The 21839-nt window shown below is 38.7% G+C and overlaps 1 protein-coding gene across 6 annotated transcripts in view; it reads right to left on the bottom strand.

The window, feature by feature from the left end:
* The window catches only part of TAB3 (TGF-beta activated kinase 1 (MAP3K7) binding protein 3), a 49268-nt gene that overhangs the window by 7227 nt on the left and 20202 nt on the right, over window positions 1–21839 (bottom strand). For 2 of the 6 annotated variants that reach the window (XM_064473676.1, XM_064473691.1), the window contains 5 exons: window positions 13500–13688; window positions 9069–10521; window positions 5734–5894; window positions 2116–2209; window positions 432–515 (listed from right to left, as the gene is read on the bottom strand). In XM_064473676.1, the coding sequence (XP_064329746.1) occupies window positions 432–515; window positions 2116–2209; window positions 5734–5894; window positions 9069–10521; window positions 13500–13601 (1894 nt within the window). In that variant the 5' untranslated portion in view covers window positions 13602–13688. Of the gene's footprint in view, window positions 1–431; window positions 516–2115; window positions 2210–5733; window positions 5895–9068; window positions 10522–13499; window positions 13689–19647; window positions 19757–20932; window positions 20986–21839 lie in introns of those variants that run through there. The other 4 variants (XM_064473700.1, XM_064473706.1, XM_064473683.1 and 1 more) reach the window with 4 other exon arrangements.

The raw sequence follows: 21839 nt of genomic DNA, 5'->3' as shown, positions 1-21839 counted from the left end.
TAACAACGCATATTAGAACACAGCTTAAACAAACCTGACGTGGAGCTTTTAACCCGGAATATTTAAAAAAAATGTAATTATTTTAGTAAATTGTATAAAAGTAATTGAGGAAGCTCAGGTTAACATGTAAAAGTCTGTATACTTTCAACTCTTTTTCTAATAGTGAATAACAGCATTTACAAAAAACATATTAACAGAAGATTCATTTGCAACAACCTGCCTGAGGAAAACAAATCATAGCCATGATTATTGCACTTATATACAAATGTTCTGGTTTGGTTTATATTTAGAGAAAAAGTTATAAATAATCAGAATTGCTTCCTGTCATCACAGTTTCGTTTGTGTTCTTTTTTTTTTTTTTTTTTTAAAAAAAGGACAAAAAAGCTTTCTCAAAGCAGATTAGGTAACTTGAATCTCGTTTGTTGACCTACCCTTTTTATATGGCTTTGGTGGCACAACAGGACCAGGCTCTATGTTATCATAGAAGTTACATGTGGCTTTCGGATCAAAGTTCCCTGTCAGAAAAAAAAAAAGTAAGAAAGACTAACTCCAAGGTTATTTACATGCCTATGCCAGGGATACAAACATCTAGAGGCTTCAGATTTTATACATCTTTTTATTATGACATGTATTAGCTTTTTCCTGAGTAGTCTTTTGTCACATATTATCCGTTTTGTGTTAATTTTTAGCAGGCTAATCCCATATTGAAGAATCAACTCCAGCTCAATGTTCTATATTGCTTTAAACTATGTGAATAGCTAAATGTTTCTGTAGGACACATTCTTGGTAAAAAAGGAGGACTATGCATATTCTAATCGATTTGATTGTATTTATGCCAATAAATTTTCTGCGCAGAAAGAGGATTTTTAAAGACCCAAGTCAATTTGTTTGCCAACTTCTTGGTTGCAAACTGTAGTTCTGTTTTGTATTACCTGGTCAGAGCCTTTGTCAGCAAAAAGTTAAATTATTAAGTAAAGAACATTCACAATGGACTGTTATTTTAAAAAATTTGCTCTTGACAAAGTCACTTTTTAAGTCACCACTTCCTTGATAATGTAATTTAGCTTGGCCACCTGAAATATTAGCAAGTCAAATTTATCAGGTTGCAACTGAAAGACACCTTTTAGAGAGAAGTTGATATTGATAACCAAAATTGAACTTTAAAGAGTCCAAGTATCCACATTTAAGCATATGCTATATTAGAATCATAGAATCATTTAGGTTGGAAAAAACACTTGAGTCCAACCATTAACCTAGCACTGCTGAGTCCACCACTAAACCATGTCCCTAAGCATCACATCCAAATGTCTTTTAAAAACCTCCAGGGATGGTGACTCAACCGCTTCCCTAGGCAGCCTGTTCCTGTGCTTGACAACCTTTTCAGTGAAGAAATATTTCCCAATATCCCATCTAAACCTCCCCTGGTGCAACGTGAGGCCATCTCCTTTTGTCCTATCACTTGTTACTTAAGAGACCAACACCCACCTTGCTATAACCTCCTTTCAGGTAGTTGTAGAGAACTATAAGGTCTCCCCTCAGTCTCCTCTTCTCCAGAGTAAACAATCCCAGTTCCCTCAGCCACTCCTCATAAGACTTGTGCTCTAGACCCTTCACCAACTTTGTTGCTCTTCTTTGGACACGCTCCAGCACCTCAATGTCCTCCTTGTACTGAGGGGCCCAAAGCTGAACACAGTATTTGAGGTCCAGCCTCACTGGTGCCGAGGGGAGGGGGACCACCACTTCCCTAGTCCTGCACACTATTCCTGATACAAGCCAGGGTGCTGTTGGCCTTCTTGGCCACCTGGACACACTGCTGGCTCATATTCAGACAGCTGTTGATGAACACCCCCAGGTGCTTTTCCTCCAGGCAGCTTTCCAGCCACTCTTCCCCAAGCCTGTAGCGTTGCATGGGGTGGTTGTGACTCAAGTGCAGGACCCAGCACTTGGCTTTGTTGAACCCCATACCGCAGGCCTTGGCCCATGGATCCAGCCTGTCCAGATCCCTCTGCAGAGCCTTCCTACCCTCAAGCAGATCAACACTCCTGCCCAACTTGGTGTCACTTGCAACACTGCCACCCATATTTGAATTATGGTTTTTAGCTATCAATTCTATACCTCTAGATTGAAGGAGATCAACTTCTTTCAGTGTACAGTCAACATTTATCTGGAGCTGTCTGTTGAGGCTTCTCAGTCTGGTCATTTCCTCAGACTAGAAAGAAACAACCCAAAACAGTAATTGTGGGAAAGTCAGTATCTTATCTGACATAGAAATAACATTGCTATATCTTTATTAACAGCTTTATTAGAAACAGAGTATAAGGCCCTGAAAAAAAAAAAAAAGATTCCACTGTCTGTCCTATCTCCCCCTAATTTATTCCATCAAAAAACATTCTTCTATTGGCATTTGAGGAGGAAAACAAATGAAACCAATAAAAATTAACAAGTTACTTAATATTAAAATTAATTAGTAAGAGGATATAGCTGAGCTCAAGTTTATAAAGCTATACAACTTATAAAATGCTGTACAAATTGATGCCTTGCTACATGAGTTTATATCAAGATGATCAGGAAACAGAACAGAAGCTGCAGTTCACATTAATTTTTACTTGATTATAACCAGATAAGATCAGAAGTTTATTTGCATCACATGCCAAACATGCCAAACCTTCTAGCCCAGTATATTTAAATCGTGTAATGCTGCAAGACAGTAATTATTCTTAACAGAAAAAGCAGTTATTTAAGTCCATATATTTACATATCATTAAGAACCACCAAGTTACTGGAATACAAAGTGTTCTTAATGCTAGCAGCAGTGATTATTAACACGTATGTAGGAATAACTATCCTATCCTAGGATACAATTCCAGCATCAGAGTCACAAAATCAGAATGTTTGAGGTTGGAGGGGACCTCTGAAAGTCATCTGGTCCAACCCCTCTGTCCAGACAGCAAACAGCTTTTGAATATCCCCAAGGATGAAGAATTCACAACCACTCTGGGCAATCTGTGCCAGTGCTCAGTCAACCACACAATAAAAAAAGTGATTCCTGAAGTTCAGAGGACACACACTCTCCTGTGTTTCAGTTTGTGCCCATTGCCTCTGGTGCTGTCACTGGTGCCCAGTGACAAAGAGCCTGCCTCTGTCTTCTTTGCACCCTCCCTTCAGGTATTTATAGACATTGATAAGATTTCACCTGAGCCTTCTCTTCTCCAGGCTGAACTGTCCCAGCTCTCTCAGCCTGTTCTTACAGGAGAGATGCTCCAGTCCCTTCTTCATCTTTGTGGCTCTTCATTGGACTCTCCAGTATGACCATGTCTCTCTTTTGTACTGAGGAGCCCACTCCTGGACACCATACACCAAGTGTGGACTCACCTGTGCTGAACAAAGGGGAGGTAACCTCCCTCCCCTTGCTGGCAACACTCTTAATGCAGCCCAGGATACCACTAACCTTCTTTGCCACATTGATGCCCTGTATTCAGCTTGGTCTCCACGAGGACCACCAGGGCCTTTTCTGCAAAATTGCTTTCCAGCTGGTTGGCCCCAGCTTATACTGGTGCATGGGGTTGTTTCTCCCTAAGTGCAGGACTTAGTACTGCCCCTTGCTGAATGGCACGAGGTTCCTGCCAGCCCATTTCTCCAGCTTGTTGAGGTTCTTCTGAACAACAGCACAACTCTCCCAGTTTTGTGCCATCAGCAAAGTTGTTGAGGGTACACTCTGCCCTGTCATCCACATCATTAAGGGAGATGTTAAATGGAATCAGATCCAGTACTGACCGCTGCAGTATACCACTAGTCACTGGCCTCCAACCAGACTTTGTGCCACTGATTACCACACTCTTGGCCTGGCTGTTCAGCCAGTTTTTGATCCACATCACTGTCTGTTCATCCAGCCCACACTTCATCGGCTTCTCTATGAAGATCTTACAGGATGTTGAAAGACTTACTGAAGTCTAGGTAGACAATAACCACTGCTCTCCCCTCATCTACCAAGCCAGTCTTTTCATCCTAGAAATTTATTAAATTGGTCAAACTTGGCTTCCCCTTGGTGAATCCATGCTGACTGCTGCTGCTGACTTTTTTGTCTTTCATGTGCCTGGAAATGGTCTCCAGTATTAGCTGCTCCATCACCTTCCCATGGATCAAGGTCCCATGACCAGCCTGTGGTTCCCTGGGTTTTCCTTCTTGAAGACAGGAGTGACATTTGCACTCCTCTAGTCTTCAGACACTTCTCCCAAACACCATAATCTATCAAAGATTATCTAGAGTGGCCTTGCAATGACATCTGCCAGCTCCCTCAGCACTTGTTGGGTGCATCCCATCCAGGACTCATGTATGTCTGCTTTGCTGACCTAATCCTCTTCCACCGAGGGTACACCTTCCTTGCTTCAGACTTTTCCCAGGACCTCTGGGACTCGGGATTTCTGAAGGCCTGTAAAGACTGAGGCAAACAAGGCATTCAGTATCTCAGCCTTTTCCACATCCTGTGTAACCAGGTTTTGTTGAGCAATGGGCCCACATTTTCGCTAGCCTTCCTTTTGTCACTTACGTACCAGCAGAAGCCCTTGTTTTCTTTGACATCCCATGCCAGATTCAACTCCAGTTGGGCTTTGGCTCTCCTAACCTCATCCTTGCACACTCACACAACACCTCTGTATTCCTCCCAGAAACACACCTGCCAAATGCTGCCCTGAGAGAGGTAAGACATACAGTAACTATACTAAGTAAGCAGTCAACAGCCCTTACTGTGCCTTCCAATCTGTGTGCATTGTTTCACAGAATCATAGAACGTCCCAAGTTGGAAGGGACCCACAGAATCGTTGAGTCCAACTCCGGTCCCTGCACAGGACAACCCCAAAATTCACACTGTATCTCTGCAGGTGCTGTCCAAGTGCTTCTTGAATAGCATCAGGCTTGGAACCGTGACTGCCTCCCTGGGGAGCCTGTTCCAGTGCTCCACCACCCTCTGGGGAAAGAATCTTTTCCTAATGTCCAACCTAAACCTCCCCTGGCCATCCAGGGCATGCAAAAACCCAGCAGTTGCCCTTGTTAAACTTCATACTGTTGGTTATGTCAACACAGTGAGTAAGTCTGAACTGATTTGGTTAACAACTGCACAAAGTGGAAGCTATTTTTCAGTCAGATGAATTCTCTTATTAGAGCCATAGGATGTTTGGGCTAGAGTCACTTGCAGGTAGAAGTCACACAGGAGAATCAACAAGGAAAACAGCAGAGGAAGGTGCCAACGATTTGAGCCAACACCGCCACTGAAAGGTTACTTGGCATATCCTGCACGTACCACATGGGAAACGGATTGCCTAGGAGATGCAACTACTCAAACAACAAAATACTTCAATATAACAAAATACCTTTAACCAAAAAAGAAAAAAAGAAAAAAGAGTTAAACCTTGTTGCGTGACCACCAAGCTGTATATGGCTCAGGCTCTTTAAATAGACGTGAACATGCACTTTTAAAAGTTGTTAGGAAAGTAACTATCTATTGAGTCCTGTGCTCCAGAAAAGCACACGTATACAAGTTTTAGAAATTCTGTTGAGAACATTAAGAAAGCTGGACACCTATCTGTTTCTTATCATGCAAGAGCCAAGAACTTACCAAAAATCATGTCCAAAGATTGAAGATTTTACCCCCGAGATATTTTTTGTATACTACTTTAGTTCATGAAAACATAAAAAATAAATTTGTATCTTGAATTAAAATACTAACAAATTGCTTACTGTTGGAATTGCAGTTGTACAGCTAACTCTTCGAAGCCGCCTCTGCATTAGATCATGCTCCATACCATTGACTTCGGCTTTCAGGCGTTCAAGCTCTTCTTTCTCAAGCTTCAGTTCCTTTGCTAATCTCTCCATCCTTGCTCGCTGGTGTAACAGCAAGGCTAATGTTTTATATGGAAGAAACAGTTACTAACAGACAAAAACCTAGAAAACTGAATTCTTAACTTAAGCGTAAGATTCATGAGTGACCTTTCTGGGAAAAAAAAAAGTGATCGTAAACATGCAGCCAAATACCAGTGTGAAGATGCTTTCATGCCAAATGAACTACAATTTAGACAAAGTTCTTCCAGGATACAGACACGTTTTTAGACGGTAACTTGAAGTTGATATTACCATTTTGGTCAAAGCTTCTTTTTTTGCATTTGGTCTTTCTCGTCTCAAAAATACAAAGGCACCTGTACAAGGAGACAGCTTCTCAGGATGAAACAGCAACCTAGTTATACAGTTATACAGTATTAACTGTACTGACAAAAAAAAAAAAACCACACACAACAAAAAACCAGAGGTAAGGTCAGAAGGTAACACAGACTTCCTATCTGCTGCTCAATAGCAGCTGGCATGCTAGCCTTGAGACATTAGCCAAATGTCAGTCCTGAATTGTTTTCTTCACTGCTATTACACATTATGCTGTAACAACTTTAAGTAGTCTTAACTTTTCAGAGAGTACTGTAATTCTCAATACAATAAGTTTCCTAGTGTTCGAAGGCAAAACTATAGACTTCAATAAAACAGACTAGAGAATCCAGAAAATAAGAAGTGAGGACAGCTCAGTTGCTTCAAAGTCTTTAATTCTACAATAGACCTGATGTGCTGTCCTCTAACCTCTCTCCATTGTTAATCATTTCTCATGGTACTAAAATTCATGACCCAGTCACAAGCTGATGTTGGGCTCCCAGAGCAGCCAAAGAAAGGATTTTTGACTAGCCAGAAAATAATATTCCGTTTCTGCAGGAAAAGTGTTTCTCAGTATTTCATCATGATGCAAAACTGGCCAAGTTAATTAGGGTGATGCTTAGCGCTTCCTGATCTGGCTGTTTTTCCCTGATGGAAATCTACTAGGACAGACAAAAATAAGAGAAATTTGCTGTGGGTATTCAGACAAGCACACCAATCATATAACAATACTCCAGCAAACTGTTCAAACGTATGAAGACGTTGTAGAATCTGCAAAATGATATTTCATACAAAGCACCAGCCAGCGCCTGCCCTTTTCTTCACCCTTATCCAACACAGGCAAAGAAAAACCACATAGTATCTCAACAATATTTGCATACTAGCTAAAAAAAAAGTTAGAAAAATAAGCAACAATATGACACAGCTTACTGGGGAGGACAGAAAAAAAAAGCCAGGAGCATGAAAATGACAGTGTTTATCAGATGTCAGTATTCTGTGCAAAGATGCAGCACTATACTTTGGATTTTGTACAGATCCACTAATCCACGGCTAAAGAATAAACACTGAAAATCACATCCAAAAATAACATGTTTTTATAATACAGGCACCAGTATTACTGAACGAAACTGTTCTCTACTTTTTGAAGTAGCATAACTCATCCAAGTAGAGTTTAAGAGATCACGAAACTAAAGAATAAAAAATAAAAGTACAGATACCGGGCAGTACAATTTTTCACTATCAAACCTTGCCTTTGTGTGACTCCTCCAACTTACCATCTGATATGACTGCATTACATAGCTTTGCATTATCCTCTAGTACAACTCAAACGTGACTCACACTGAGAAGTAGAAGTGGAAGTACAGACACTAGAATAGATTTTTGCTAACACTTTTCACGTTTTATATTCAAAAGAAAAATAAACTTGTTCCCTGTATTAAGCTGTTAAATATACTTTTCTTTAGGACTCCTTTGTGGTAGTAGAGAATGTAATGTTTATTCTTCTACAGTTTCTTTCTATCAGGAGTTCAGAGTGCAGCAATACCAAAGGCTACAATAAAGCCCCAGCCGTAGTAGGTATTGCCACAAAAGCAGATTTAGTCTTGTTGGTTTTGTTTTCCAAATACACAAATCTAGTCAAAGATACAATGGCAAAACCAGATTTCTGTATTTCAGAATATGTTTTTCTCAGGTATGTGAAACTACTTACAGTTTTCTCACGTAACTGATGATCTCTAATGAAGCTGTAATAGCAACACTACCAAACAAAGCAAATGGCCTAGCAATTACAGACCTACTAGTGTTCATTCTCTCTAAATAACACTTCTAATTGGTTCTACCAGGTACAGAACAGCTCTTTGTTTCTGAGTTGGAATAGCTCAAAAGACACAAAGCGAAATAAGAAATCAAGAACTACAGGGCAGCATTAACTGTTATTTCAGCTCTCTAAAGTGAAAGGAAGGCTAGAAGCAGCAATGGAGGAATAGACTCTCTCTTCCAAACACAAATCCAGAAACAAAGCACATTCTTTAAATAACTGACACTGATTATCATTCTGTCATTACCCCAAATGATTAGTCTGAATGCTTGCAGACTGATTCAGTTGCTCAATTTTAAATGTTTCAAATCAATAAAGCAAATTACTCTGAGAAAAGCAGTTTTCAGCTAAAGGTTAAATTTCACTTTTTTTTTTGTTTTACTAAATTACTTAATTCTTCATTTATACATGGCATTAAGACTACCTATTCTGTCCCTAATGCCACAGAATGCATGTCCTAAAATTTGTCTGCCAATCTCTTCCTCCTCTTTGAAAACTCTAAGTGGAAGAAGTGAAGTTTTGATTAAGTTCTTAAAAATAATTATTTTAATACCATTCAAAACAAAATACCTTTTGTACTGAAACCCAAAGTAACATTAGCTGCAATCCTACCTCTCCCTCCTCTTTCACTTAATACTCTTCAATCTAAACCAAATAAATTTGATTCAAATTCCCTGCAGAAAGTAGTGTACCCAAGTACAGAGCAAATACAAAAAAATCATAAAATCCACATGTAAATTTGCAACAGTTCTTCATCACAGAGTTTACAAACCGGACGCACAGTATATGAACAAACCACTTACTCTTGTCAGCCGCAGTGTTTTCTTTTAAGGAATTCCCCTAACATCAAAAGCATAGCAACTTTCAGAACCTCAGAAATTCTTTATATATTAGACTGGAGTCTGGCAAAATTTTTTAAAGATCAGAACAAACTGTCCCATTAGATGATTTCTGGTGCAATTTCTATTCTTCTCTTTACAGGTTCAAAAACTCTCGCTTAGTAAGTAGCAAAATCAAGCTGAAAATGCATTTTACAATAATACAATTTGCAGGGCGAAACATTTACCTTGAGTGTAAGCATAGTCGTCTGATCCAGAACTAGAACTCCTCTGATATTTATGGCTTCCTTTTTCTCCTCCAGATCCTGGGATTACAGAAATAGGCTGAATAGGTTCTGGTGCTGCAGAACGCTCTTCTTGGTCCACTAAATTTAAAAGATTCTCAGTCGGTGCTCGACCTACTGTGATTTTAAAAATGGTTGGGTTTGGCTGAGATACCATTACCCGAGGAGACTGTGTTGGTGCACCTGTAGGTCCAGTTGGTTGAGTGTAGGTAATATATACCGGATTAACGCTAAACGGAGGTTTGGGTTGACCCGACATACCTCTTGACGGAGAGCTTGAAGGAGGAGTAGTGGCTGCATACAGCGGGTGCTGGTTTCGTTGAGACGGTTGATTACTTATTGGTGAAGGACTTCGGTTCATTGCAGTCCCAGGTCTTTGTGGTGGCTCAACTGTAATTTCTATTTTATTCATGGAACCTTTGGATAAACTAGGTCCAGCAAAAGGAGGAAGATACGACACAGAATGACCGCCTTGTTTTTGAAAAGTCTGGGATGCTTGCTGATACGGATGGGGTGGGACAGTTGAAGGACTAGGAGGCATGAAAACATGTGAACTCTGATGACCCAACTGAGGAGGTTGAACTTGGTGTTGAGGAGAGCCAAAGGGAGAGGGACACTGGGATGCCGGTGGTGATCGAAAAGCTGACTGAGGGATCTGGGGTTGTTTAGGAGAATACTGAGAAGGTTGGTAGTTCTGTTGATGTGGATACACAGGTAAAGGACGGGGAGTATAATGTGGAACTGGGCCCTGTGGCGACGAATGCCACTGTGTATTCTGAGGAGTCTGTCGTCCTGAAGAACTTTGAGATGTCTGTCGTATATAAATAGAGCCAGGAGTCCCATAAAGATTGCTTGGAATCTGTGGAAGAATTTGTAGAGCTCTGGGTACACTCTGTCCAGAGGGGAGGTTTTGTGATACTGTAACAGTAATGGGATTTGTACTGTACCGAGGTATGTGCATATACGTGGGAGGAGGGCCTTGCATAGCAGACGTGTTCATTCCTGGTTGTATGGAAGATGGCTGTGGAGGTGGCTGTGGAGGAGGAGTAGCTGCATTTCTATTCTGGTCATTCATGAAAAATGGATTGTAACTAGGAGAAGCTGCCACAACAGCTGGAGCAGAATGTGGTTCTTGAACTAAGCATATCAGCTGTTTACCTGCTGTGCGTTGCGGATCTATATGTCCATCGCTTGAACTGTGTACCAGTGTACGACCACCATTAAGTTGAGCTCCATCCCCTCCATGATAGCTGGTATGAGGATGAATACCCAGATTAATGTGCAAAAGGCTATTTCTGTTCATTCTGGTGTCATCAGGGCTATGGTACTCCATATATAAGTATTTGTTGCTCTCCTGTGCGAGGGCTCGACAACAGGCATCTAGGTTGTTGTTGTTCTAGGAGTAAGAATGGACACCTATTATTGTCAAGTAGCAAAAGAAAAAGCCACTGCTCAGTGTTCAACCCGCATTCAACTGAAGCTGCCATCAGGCCTAGCCTGAACATAACTAGGGACAACGCTTCACAGACATGAATTTTGAAATGAAGGTAATACCTACTAGGTCATAGTATGCAAAGAGTACATAGCTCACATTGCATCTAGCAAAATGCTATGGTAACACTAGCTACAGTATGACATATTAAAAAAAATAAAGCCCAGCTTTGGGGAAAGCAATCGTTAGAACTCCTGGCATCTTCTGCAAGGAACAGGGATGTACAATTAACTACTTCTAACAACAACACAAATGAAATTAAACTAGATCAAAATTGCAAACTCTGGGAAGTTGAAATAAAAATGCGGATGATATTTTAATGTTTACATGAGCGTTTACTGTTTTCACCTTTATTTTACTCTTTACCTGAAAGTTTAAAAGCCCAACATTTTACACCAGCTTCTCTTGGTAGAACAGAATTTAGTGCCTTAAAAATGGAGCCTGAATAAGTATTGCTTGAAAAAGAACTGGCAATTCCACAAAGCACCTTACAATTCTTACATAATCTCAACTGCCTTTAAGAATTTCAGGCTCAAGGTTAAAAAAAAAGGTTTATTCATACATCAGTGAGGAAACCAAATAACCCCTCTAAATATTTGATTTGTTCTGTGGTGCCAGCAGCTGAAATTATACAGACAATAAATTATGAATCAAATCAAAAGTATAATGGGGAATTCCCCTTCCCTTCTTCCCCTATCCACTCATTTCAGTTTAATCTAGTCTTATTAGAAGAATGACATGAATGGTAACTTTTCCAAAAGACTAAAACCACTAGAATGCATTCTACATTGTGCATTTATTTTTATTCCCCAGTTTCTCATATAACAACCTATATCAGGTGTGGTTCAGTTCTTAAATTAAACAGTTGTTAAAGAAAAAAACGATTCACTTTAAATTCAAGTACGTCTGGCCCTCAGCACCCTAACTTTGTTACAGGTGATCCAAGACTGATACCTTCTGTGACATACAGGTGTTCCTACCAGAACAAGTGGATACATATTTACATATACACACATACATCCCTACCTTCCTTAGTGTGCTAAAATTGCCAGACTAAGGAATATACATTAATAATGGTTTCGCTTCTATTTCAAACATTATCACTATAGAAAGTTAGTATACGTATCAATACTCATGTGGCCTTGTGATACAATTTTCCACAACCTATCCAGTTGGCTGAAAAATCAGTTACATTTCTTCTCTAAAGGACTGATATCTAGTCAGTCTTAACACTAAAGTGAGGATGACTTTCTGAAAATTTCGTATTATTTCACTATCAGACAGACATATTCAGCATCTTCTCAGATGAAGACTTACTACTGAATGTGACAGATGACAGAAGAGTCCAACACTTAACTATGTATGGCTCTCACTCTATGGGTACTTCTCCCTGACTACTTCCCCTTCATGCCAAATTCCCCTTCTTAAACCCCAATGATCAGTGAAAATATCCAGATGTATCACAGAAAAATATAAAACTAGAACACGTGGGAACCAGACCTTGTAGTAATAACCAGCACCACAGTGCCAAGACAGCTGTCTCAAAAAAGTTAACTGCTACCAGTTTAGATGGTAAGTGGCTTGTGGACTTCATAAAGAGAGTCCTCAGCTTCCTTAGACCACTTCATCAGAGTGGAGGTAGAAAGAACATAGGTAGGACAAGCCCTAATCTGATTTTCTCAGGGTATGGAATCTCTTTGTGATCTCAATGGACCCTCAATTCTTCACAGGTCCAAAACTCACACTGGCTTAAATCTAGTGCATGTATTGCAATAGGTCAATGGAAACCAGCTCTTCGAACAAATATAAAGTGCGTTTGGAAACAAATTCTATGCTTAAAAAATGACAGATATTTGCAATGTAATGTTAACTAGCTATCTAGAACACCGTATTATACATACAGAACACCATATGCTTCTGCAGCATTAGGGATTCTTTAATTTTATCATTTTGAAGATGTCCATGACTTAAACATAGTTCATTAAAAGGGTCACATACTTAACAGTACAGAAGAGATGACTGTCCAGATAAGTAAAGCTTTATATTGCAGGACTTCCCCTGCTTTACATTTGTCTGAAAGCAATTAATTTGTATTTGTATGGTTTAGAAGACACAAAATGCAAAAATTACAGCCACAGTTATAAGTAAACTTCCTCTCTTCTGCCGGGGACAGGTAGGATGCATATACAGCTTTGCTGCTATCCTATGCAACAGTTTATCACACAAGGTTCCACCTTAGCCATAGCCACAGAAGGCCAAAACAGATCTTACATGTTTCTATTCCACTCTTGAATTTTCCTATCAACAGAAGGTGTTCCCAGATGACCACGACTTTGAAAAACGATTATGTGTGGTCACTTATTATCATTTCCAATATGTGATTTTAGATGAAGGTGGAAGGAAGAAGTGGAAAGGAGGAAAGAAAAAAATAAAAAAAAGAATAACTGCCACCTGACTTGGAAACAGAGAAGTAAAAATAAACCTTTGGACAGCTGTGGCAAAAAGATGCCATGAAGACAGAAAACCTTTAGATTCCTTATCTTGGAAGAATGCGTCATTGTTTGCTGATATCTCCTCCAGTATATGTATGTTATTTATGTAGCCATCATCAATAATAATCCCATTAGCCACTTTCCTTATTCCCTGTATGCACACAGCCACAGGTCGCATAGACAAGGAAGAACAGTCAGAGAAAAAACCCCCACAAACATTGATAAAAGTCTTTGTACGTAGAAGACAGGACAAAATGCAAGTAATGGAGTCTTCCACCCTTTCAAAATAAAACCAGAAGAATGAAAATCTATGCTCCATGTATACTACTAAAAAGAATTTTCAAACTGGAAGAATGAAATACACAGAGTCTTAAAAACCCTTTGCCATACCTGAAGCATGCACTGAGATACCACCCCTTCAGGTATCTCAGGGAAACGTTGTCGGAGATCATGGAGTACCTGCATGTCGAGTTGTTGACTGCCCTGCGCCATGCCAGATTGATGATGTTCCAGATTACCAAAAAACGGAAGTCAACAGGCCTTCCAATGATTATGGTCTTCTGAGGGTTCTGGCATTTTCTGTAAGAAAGAAAATCAATTATATTTCAAGCCGTCACAACAACTCTTCCTCCTTCCCCAGCTGCATGTGTAAAAGAATTACTATATGACATTTTTAGATCTAGATACCAAGAGAGACAATGGCTTAAACAGAAGAGTGGGAATCATCATGTCTCAAATTCTAGTATTAAAACACTTAACATATCACAGCTACGTCTACATGACGTTTCACTGGTATGTACTAGTTCAGTTCTTTACACAGTCCCATTGTGGTACCACATAGGCATAACTTTAATTAGTCTGACCTGCATAAAATGGAATTGTTACATATTTACTCCCAGTGAAATTCTGAACAGCTTGTAGAGAAGTCTGAAATTATCACAAAGCATGCATGTCTTTGTTATCTACAACATACTAGAAATAACAGGCTGGAAAACGAAGTAGCACAATTATCCAAAAATACTCCTCTAGTAATAAGACTTAAACTATTTCCTCTTTATATCACCACAAATCCAAGAAGTTGGAAGCAATTTTTGTGAAACACAACAAGAGTTAAACAGAATTTAAAGACTACTTTTTAGGATTATGATAAGCATCTCTAAGAGTTTGGAAAGCACCAATTATATTCACACTAACATGATTAATGACAAAAAAACCCTCTACCCATTTTAGGATTCTTGTATTCCACAACACAAAGATTCTATCTGAACTTCAATAACCAAGGACTACTAGAAGGCAAATACTGCCTGAGGTAAATGGTTTTTTCACTTGTGGCTCATGATCACAGCAGTAATCAACAGGTAGTTAAGCCTTAAGTAAAGATTCATGAAGACTTTGAGTGAAGGTGGTGCATGACATAGCCCCTGTAACACACCTATTATTGCTAAGCTTCAAACGCCTTTCCAATGTCACTACTCAGTTGAATTTGTAAATGCAGACAATGTAGTGCTGTGTTCAAAAATGGAAATGAAGGTCAGGTACCAGCAGAGCTGGTGCTCAAGGTACATATTAGCTACTCAAAGTCCCAAGTTTAAATCATGCTTTTCTCAACCTCAGTGCAATGGTGGGTAGCACATAGTATAGGTATTCCAGTCAGCTTTCACTTGTAAGCTGAACTTCTAACGGCAGTATGGAGCAGTGAGCAGTACCACAGATCAGCACAAACATACACATACCTTAATGCACTAAAAACCTGCAAGTTTCCTGTATCTTTCCTAAGAATGTCTCTTAGTTTTCATAGGCAAGAAAATAGAACACATACATTCAAAGAAATATAAAACAACAGCTTCAGGGTAGAAAAAGCTTTGCCTTTTTAAAAAAAATTATTTTTAATATTCAATAACCATGCCTTCCTTTTTTCACCTCTTGCTAAACAGTACTTCCTTTCTCTGAAAAGGGGCAAAACAATAACCACCACCACCACCAAACCAGAACTCAAGTCCGCTCCACTGTCTGGATACCTTGTATGTGGACAGCTCTTAATTGACATTAGCATTCGTTAAATAACACATATGCTTACAGAAAGGGTGGCTCTCTGTCATATCTGATATATTGTAGTATCCAACATCGGTCACACTCTTTCAAGATAAATGAGACAGGTTGAAAGGACAGCGAGATATGTGAATTACCCTGCTGTGATTTAAGAAGCACTACAATAAGCTTGCATTGTATAATCACAATGCAGTTCTGTCCACTGCAGTAATGCTGCAGACTCCTTTTATTTTAAAGGAAAACAAGTTTCCACTGACTACAAAAGCCAGCTGAAACTTTGTATCTACACTCACAGTAGGGGATCTTTTATAAAACTTCTTTTCATAAATGACAAACAAACATCATACTCTGAAAGGCAGACCACCACAAGAATTCTCAAAGAAAGCTTGACAACAATTGAGCTCTGTGTGGTTCTAGACAACTCTCCTTTTCCCAAGAGGCAGCGGATGAAGTGCAGTAATGGAGGAGTACCCTACCAGAATAAATTGCAGTTAAAACCCCTGTGGAGTAATAATGACAGTATCTGAAAATGTGAAATAGAAGATAACAATTTTAAGAATTTCATTTGCACATGCTAAAGCCTTTGCATCACTTCTCCAAATGCAAAGTCAAGTGTAACATGAACGAGCAGACTGAAGATCCATCATCAACACATACAATGTTTTTCTACAATACTTTTATAATAATCTAAATTAATAATTTCTTTGATGTTTTTCTAAACACTTCCTGATTATATGTGGTGAGTAGAGGTGTAACACTCAAAGTAATTGGCAGTTATTGGCCAACTATGAATTTTATCAGAGTTCTCTTCTAAACACAAATAATGGATAACAGAAGTTTTCATTCTCATTTTGAAGAGCTGAAGCTTCTAGCCTTTACGGTCACCCAGATAGCCTTGAAAAGTCTGCAAGAAACCCAAAATAATTGTCTTGAGAAGCACGAACACACAATCATTCAGAACTCCTTGGATTCCATGGCTACACTACTGTGGAAATGTGTTCTTTTTCAGCCAATACTACAAAATTCACTACTGCCATATCTAGGAGCCCAGCATTTTGCCCTGCCTGTTCTGCTTGACCTGCCTACAGCTGATGGCATGTTTTCCACTCTAAGCAGGCACAAACTGGCTGGAATACAGTACTTGCTTCCCATGTTGCTCCACAGCACCAGGCAGGTGGAGAAGCAAGTTGTTCAGAGAGCCAAGGATTTACAGCGCAGACTACACAGCTAAGGTGCTTAGACAACATGAGCTCCTACTGAGAAACAGGAGGTTAAGAAAGCAATCCTTCAAAGCTGCTTTTTTTCACGGCAGGCACAGGCTAAGGGACATGGCAAGGTGCACTACACTACCAACCTTATCATTACTGAAAGTTTGCAGAGCAGTACACATCAAAAAACAACCCAAAGTCATAATGAAGGCAAGCCACTTCACCTGTAACTTTCAAAAATGAGTTGAGGATACCCAAACTCTAGTTGAAAATTATTTCATGAGGATGGAATAAATTAACATTGCTACATACACGGCAGTTCTAAGGGCAGAAACAAAGGATGCTGTGCCAGAATTGGTTCTGCTGTGTTAACACACAGAGATGACCTCTAGTCTCTAGTGAATCTTGGGGATTATACAAAGCATGACTCAAGTCCTAAACAAGTACACTAATCAGTTTTTCACACTTTTTATGTGCCTAAATTATATGTACAGGAAAACAGTATCTTAAATTTAATCTTCTTTCCTTAAGCCATTTGTGTACCTTGCAAGTTAATAGTCAACAGTTCCATCAATCAACTGATGCCTCTTTGCTAAAAGAATTAATAAAAAAGTAGAACTACTATAGTCTTGATACTCCCCACAGATGTGTTCATATATATATATGGAAGGAAATCCATTTCACTACTGTTATTTCTGAAGCATTAGATCACCAAAACGAAGATACATGAATCATCAGTAATGAGATCCAACTGAAAAATAAATTAGGACAATACATCCTACCTGGAAGTTTATAAATTATGTACTGGTGTGCACTTATGCACTTACAATGTATGCAGCAACTAAAATAATTCCTGAGTGAATTTCCCGAAAACAGGTTACCTGCAAGACAGTTTCTCAGGCCTCCTGAATTTAAAGTTAATTGTTAAGAGTTTTATAACAACAACAGCTGGGCCTTGAAGGATAAAATTAAAACCACAACAAGACAAAACACAGCAATAAACAAATTAGTTTATAAAAGCAACACCTCAAAGACATCCTGCTTCTAATACATGATATGTAAATTCTTTCATCTTCAAAGATTTAAATAATCTTTAGATTACAAGGATGAAAAAACACAGATGGATCTAAGTACAGTTGGGCAAAGAACCTCATTTTTTCCTCTAAACACTACAGAAATGTAATTCTTAAATTTATTGCCTTGACTTCTAATCAAATGCATGCTGACACCTACAGACAAAAAGTGGATTTCTTGAATGGCATTCACATGAACTCAACACAATATTTGTAAATTAATCTATTTTTTTCCTACTTGTTCTCCTCTGACCAAAGTGCTGAAGGTAAATTTTGGCCTTCAGATTCATAAATGCAGTAGGAACTTTTTTACTTATGCACTCATAGGGCAATTCCTTCAAACACTTGCAATGGACTGACAGGCTTTTAGACAAGAGGTAGAAAAGTGTTCAGGGAAAGCTAGCAAAGCTGGATGCTCTATTCTGTCTAAACATTGCAGGAACCGGAGTACGAAGATACCATGAAATTTAGGTGAACAGTAAAACAATATCAACATCTTAATTACTAAGTCTTCAGAACAGAAAGAACAAAATTAATATTAACACAAATCAGTAAGGTAAAAGGAAAAGTTAACATATGTAACATCTCTACAGGCAAAGGCAACTTTGACTTTAGAGACATTTAAACTCATTTGCAATAAATATGAAGTAGCAAACCCAATAAACAGTTATACAATCCAAACTCATGACAGTCATTCCTAATTTTTACATGTTTAAATATCATTTGCCAACACCAACAACTCACTCCTGTTTATATTTGCTACTAGCGTTTAGGCATAAAACTTCTGAGTAACAATGATATCAGTGCTACTCAGAACTTTATCCCTGTTCTGAGCCATACAGAAGAGCAATAACAATCTGAACACCTTCCGTGAACTGGAACTTTCCTTATTTTTCTGGTAGTGAATAGAGGGAGAACTGTGAAGAGTGAGGACAGGAACTGAGGAAGCAGAAAAAGATAGGAAATTCTAAAATTCAGTTTCATTAATCTACATCAGTACAGAATTTTACTTTTACCCAAACTGGCAGGGTAAATTACGTCCAAAAGAAAAATAATTTAAATGGAAGAACAATAATAAAAGCTTAACAGTGCTTTGTAATTGCTTTACTAAAACATGCCATTTTATTTTCAAAGCCATGCTAGACTAACTAGCTGCACAGCATGAGTTCCAAATCTGAGTGACATTTTAAATCTTTTGTTCTATATTAATTTATTAAAGGAAAAGAATTTGTGAGTGCATCTTATGAATCATATTCCTTTTGAGGTACTTTCAATCCATGAGACGTTTCTCTCAGTTTGGCCATGTTAGCTACAGTTTTTAATATTATTTTTTTCAGTTTTGTCATTGCATTTTTCCTACTCATTTATTTTCCCATTATTTTGCTGAAGTTGATCTCAGGAATAAGTTATTCCATCTTTTTCGAAAAGATCTGCTCTAGTCTGAAAAGCTTTTAGAAAAGTTTTAGAAGAACACAGACCATCCATGCTCAAAGCACAAAAAACCCTCATGTTACTAGACTTGCTCTACAAAGTAATAATACTGAAGTATGTAGCAAAATCAGAGTACACATCTTAGAAAGTAAAAAAGTTACAGATCACAACTTTTTTATATGTAATTGGGAAAATTAGTTGCTTATTAACAACATTTAATAGGAAGTTCACATTTCATGATTACTTTCTACTAGATGCCTAAATTCAAGACGCCTTCTTATATGGAAATAATCCTACCAAAAAAGTCATCCAGGTATTGAACTACAGTGTCCTCTTTTGCCAGCACATAACAGATCCTCCAAGTAGTCTATTATTTTTCCAACCGTGAAAATTATTTCACTGTGCTGTTATAACACAAACAAAAATTTAAGCTGCATTTAAAAGATTAGCCTACTTACTAGAAGTATCTTTATTAAGCCCTATGGGCCAAGAAAGACAGTGAAAACTCTCCACCTCTCTCAAAAGTAGAACATCACCTATTCTAGCTTCAGCACTCAAATTCAGCAACTAGTCCAAAGCACTTATTATCTGGGAATAAAGAAATACATTTGGGCAAGTTAAGTCTTACTGTCTTACTGGGAAAGGATTTAGAAGTTTTTATTTACATTTACATGTATATAAATTGAAAACTATTCAGCAAATTACATACTTGTTACAGTTTCTTGAATGAAGTTACCCTATAAGTAAGGGCTGCTTAGGGGACAGATGTCAATTTACCTTCTAGAATATGTGTGGACAAACTTCTAATGCCTTCAGAGTCACAGAGATTTGGCTACAGTCCTCCAAGGATGCCAAGATTTACTGCATATGAGGCAGCACGAAAAAGCTGTGAGATAAGTTTTAGTGAGTTACAACTCATACACAACTGAACAGCTTTCTCGACTATTCTTCTTACTTCAGTCAACTCAGCTGAACTAACACCACCTGCTAAAACAACATTAAAAAAAACACAACTTTTTGCTGGTTTCATAAGCTTACCCTGTACAACGCATGACCCACTGAGTGTCACATCATTGTGAAAAGGAAGAAAAAAAGGGTAAAAAGGGGAAAGGGATACAGGACCAGGAACAACACCTCCCTCTTTTCAGCACAGGTATGCCAAGTGATCAGTTAAAGCCGTAACAAAAATGCACCTTCACCTGAAGCAGGCTTAGAACAAAAGAACCAAAGCTGTTATTGTATGAACAGCACTATGTCAGGATGGAGATTTTGCCAAGGGCTGCCAATACTGAAGTTAGAGAACATGGCTGCGGCACTGCAAGAAAGCTGACTGTCAGCAGAGCTCAGAAGGTATGCCACCAGCAAGAGGTCAGAACTGAACCTGCACTTCAAACTCCATGTCACTTCCCCACAGTCTATGCAATACTGTTCTCTACAAAAATTCTTTCTGAAAACTGTGACGGACCAACTGATTATAGGCATCCAGCTCTTCACCACTGATACACCTTCTACATCTCCGTTGACGCATTGGTTACACCCTTCCAAAGGCAAGAATACCCTCATACACTGCATGCCAATAGTAAAACATGGGAAGACAAGAAGGGAATTAGCTCAGCCGACAGATATTAATACCTTGTCTAATAAAGTGCCTTCTAAATCTTTTGGTTTTTACCTAACGCTGTGGTTTTAACAAATAAATACTATTTCAGCCAAAGTTTACATTACTACATGATCACATCCCAATTCCACTTCTGTATTTCAATACACAGGCAGATGTTAAGGTTTATAATTACTGTGGTGCTTCCTACAATGACTGCAAACATACGACAGAAAAGCTGTTAAATAGCAACATTTTTGTAAATAGGCTTGTATAAAACCATGAAATGAGAAGAGGATGACTCAAATGGAGTTGCTTTGCACAAAGGATTAACTAAGCAAAACCATGTTTTTTAACATCCCACCCCATACATACCTACTATTTAATAGGCATCTGCACCCAATTATAGCCTTGTAAACATGCCTGGCATGTGACCTGGCTGCAGATGCAATCACGTAATCTCACCTCTAATCCTTGAGCAGCCTCTGGAATCGCTGTTGGCTTAAATTCAAAGGTGCCTGCAGTGGAATATTAAACTGACTGTAAATGGTTTAAAGTCACCACACACTCTACTGATACTGGGAATAATAAAAAGAACAATTTTGTACAATATGTTTCCATTTATTTAACCATTCAAATAAAGAAAAACGATTAACCAGCTCATCCCATGAATGTCAGTACACTCACATCAAGCCACCGAAGACTTTGGATTGCTCTTGTAGCAAAGGAAGGCAAATACTTTTATGGCAATGTGACACCGTTATAAAGATCTGCTAGCTGGAAGACCTTAAAATCTCAGAAATACAAGAAACTAAACTGTTGTAACAGTGCCAAGCGACCAGTTTTTCCTCACAACCATCTTTAGTCACACATTTGCTCTGTTTAAACATGATGCATGACAAAAAACAGGCATTACTTTTCCCAGCAACGGTCCAGCTAAATTAATTTTTAGGATTACATATAGCTAAGACCAACTCTCCCACCTCAATCACAATGACCATTTGTTACAGAAGTTTTTTTATTTACAGGGTGAATTATCCCACAGCTTTGGGACCGTATTGCTTCACAGAGTAGGAAAGACATAAAATAGAATTTGAAGACATTTTGTCAGTTCATACAGAGCAAAAGAGAAGCAGTCAATATTTAAAGTTGAGCTCAGCATGCTGCTGTCACTGCTCTGAAGGACTAGCTACGTCACTAAAAACACAACTTCATGGTTTGGCAAGCTGTCTTACGATGAACATTTATTCACTTCTATAAAAGAAGATCAACAGATTAATAAAGCTCCTGGATGGTAGGAAGGCAATGTGAAGCACAATAAAGAGGTATACAGTAAAATAAAACCAAAAATAAAGCTGACAAGCTATCACTG

The sequence above is a fragment of the Phalacrocorax carbo genome, chromosome 1 (genome assembly GCF_963921805.1).
Source record: "Phalacrocorax carbo chromosome 1, bPhaCar2.1, whole genome shotgun sequence".
Lineage (NCBI taxonomy): Eukaryota > Metazoa > Chordata > Aves > Suliformes > Phalacrocoracidae > Phalacrocorax > Phalacrocorax carbo.
This window is presented reverse-complemented; position numbering and strand designations above follow the sequence as displayed.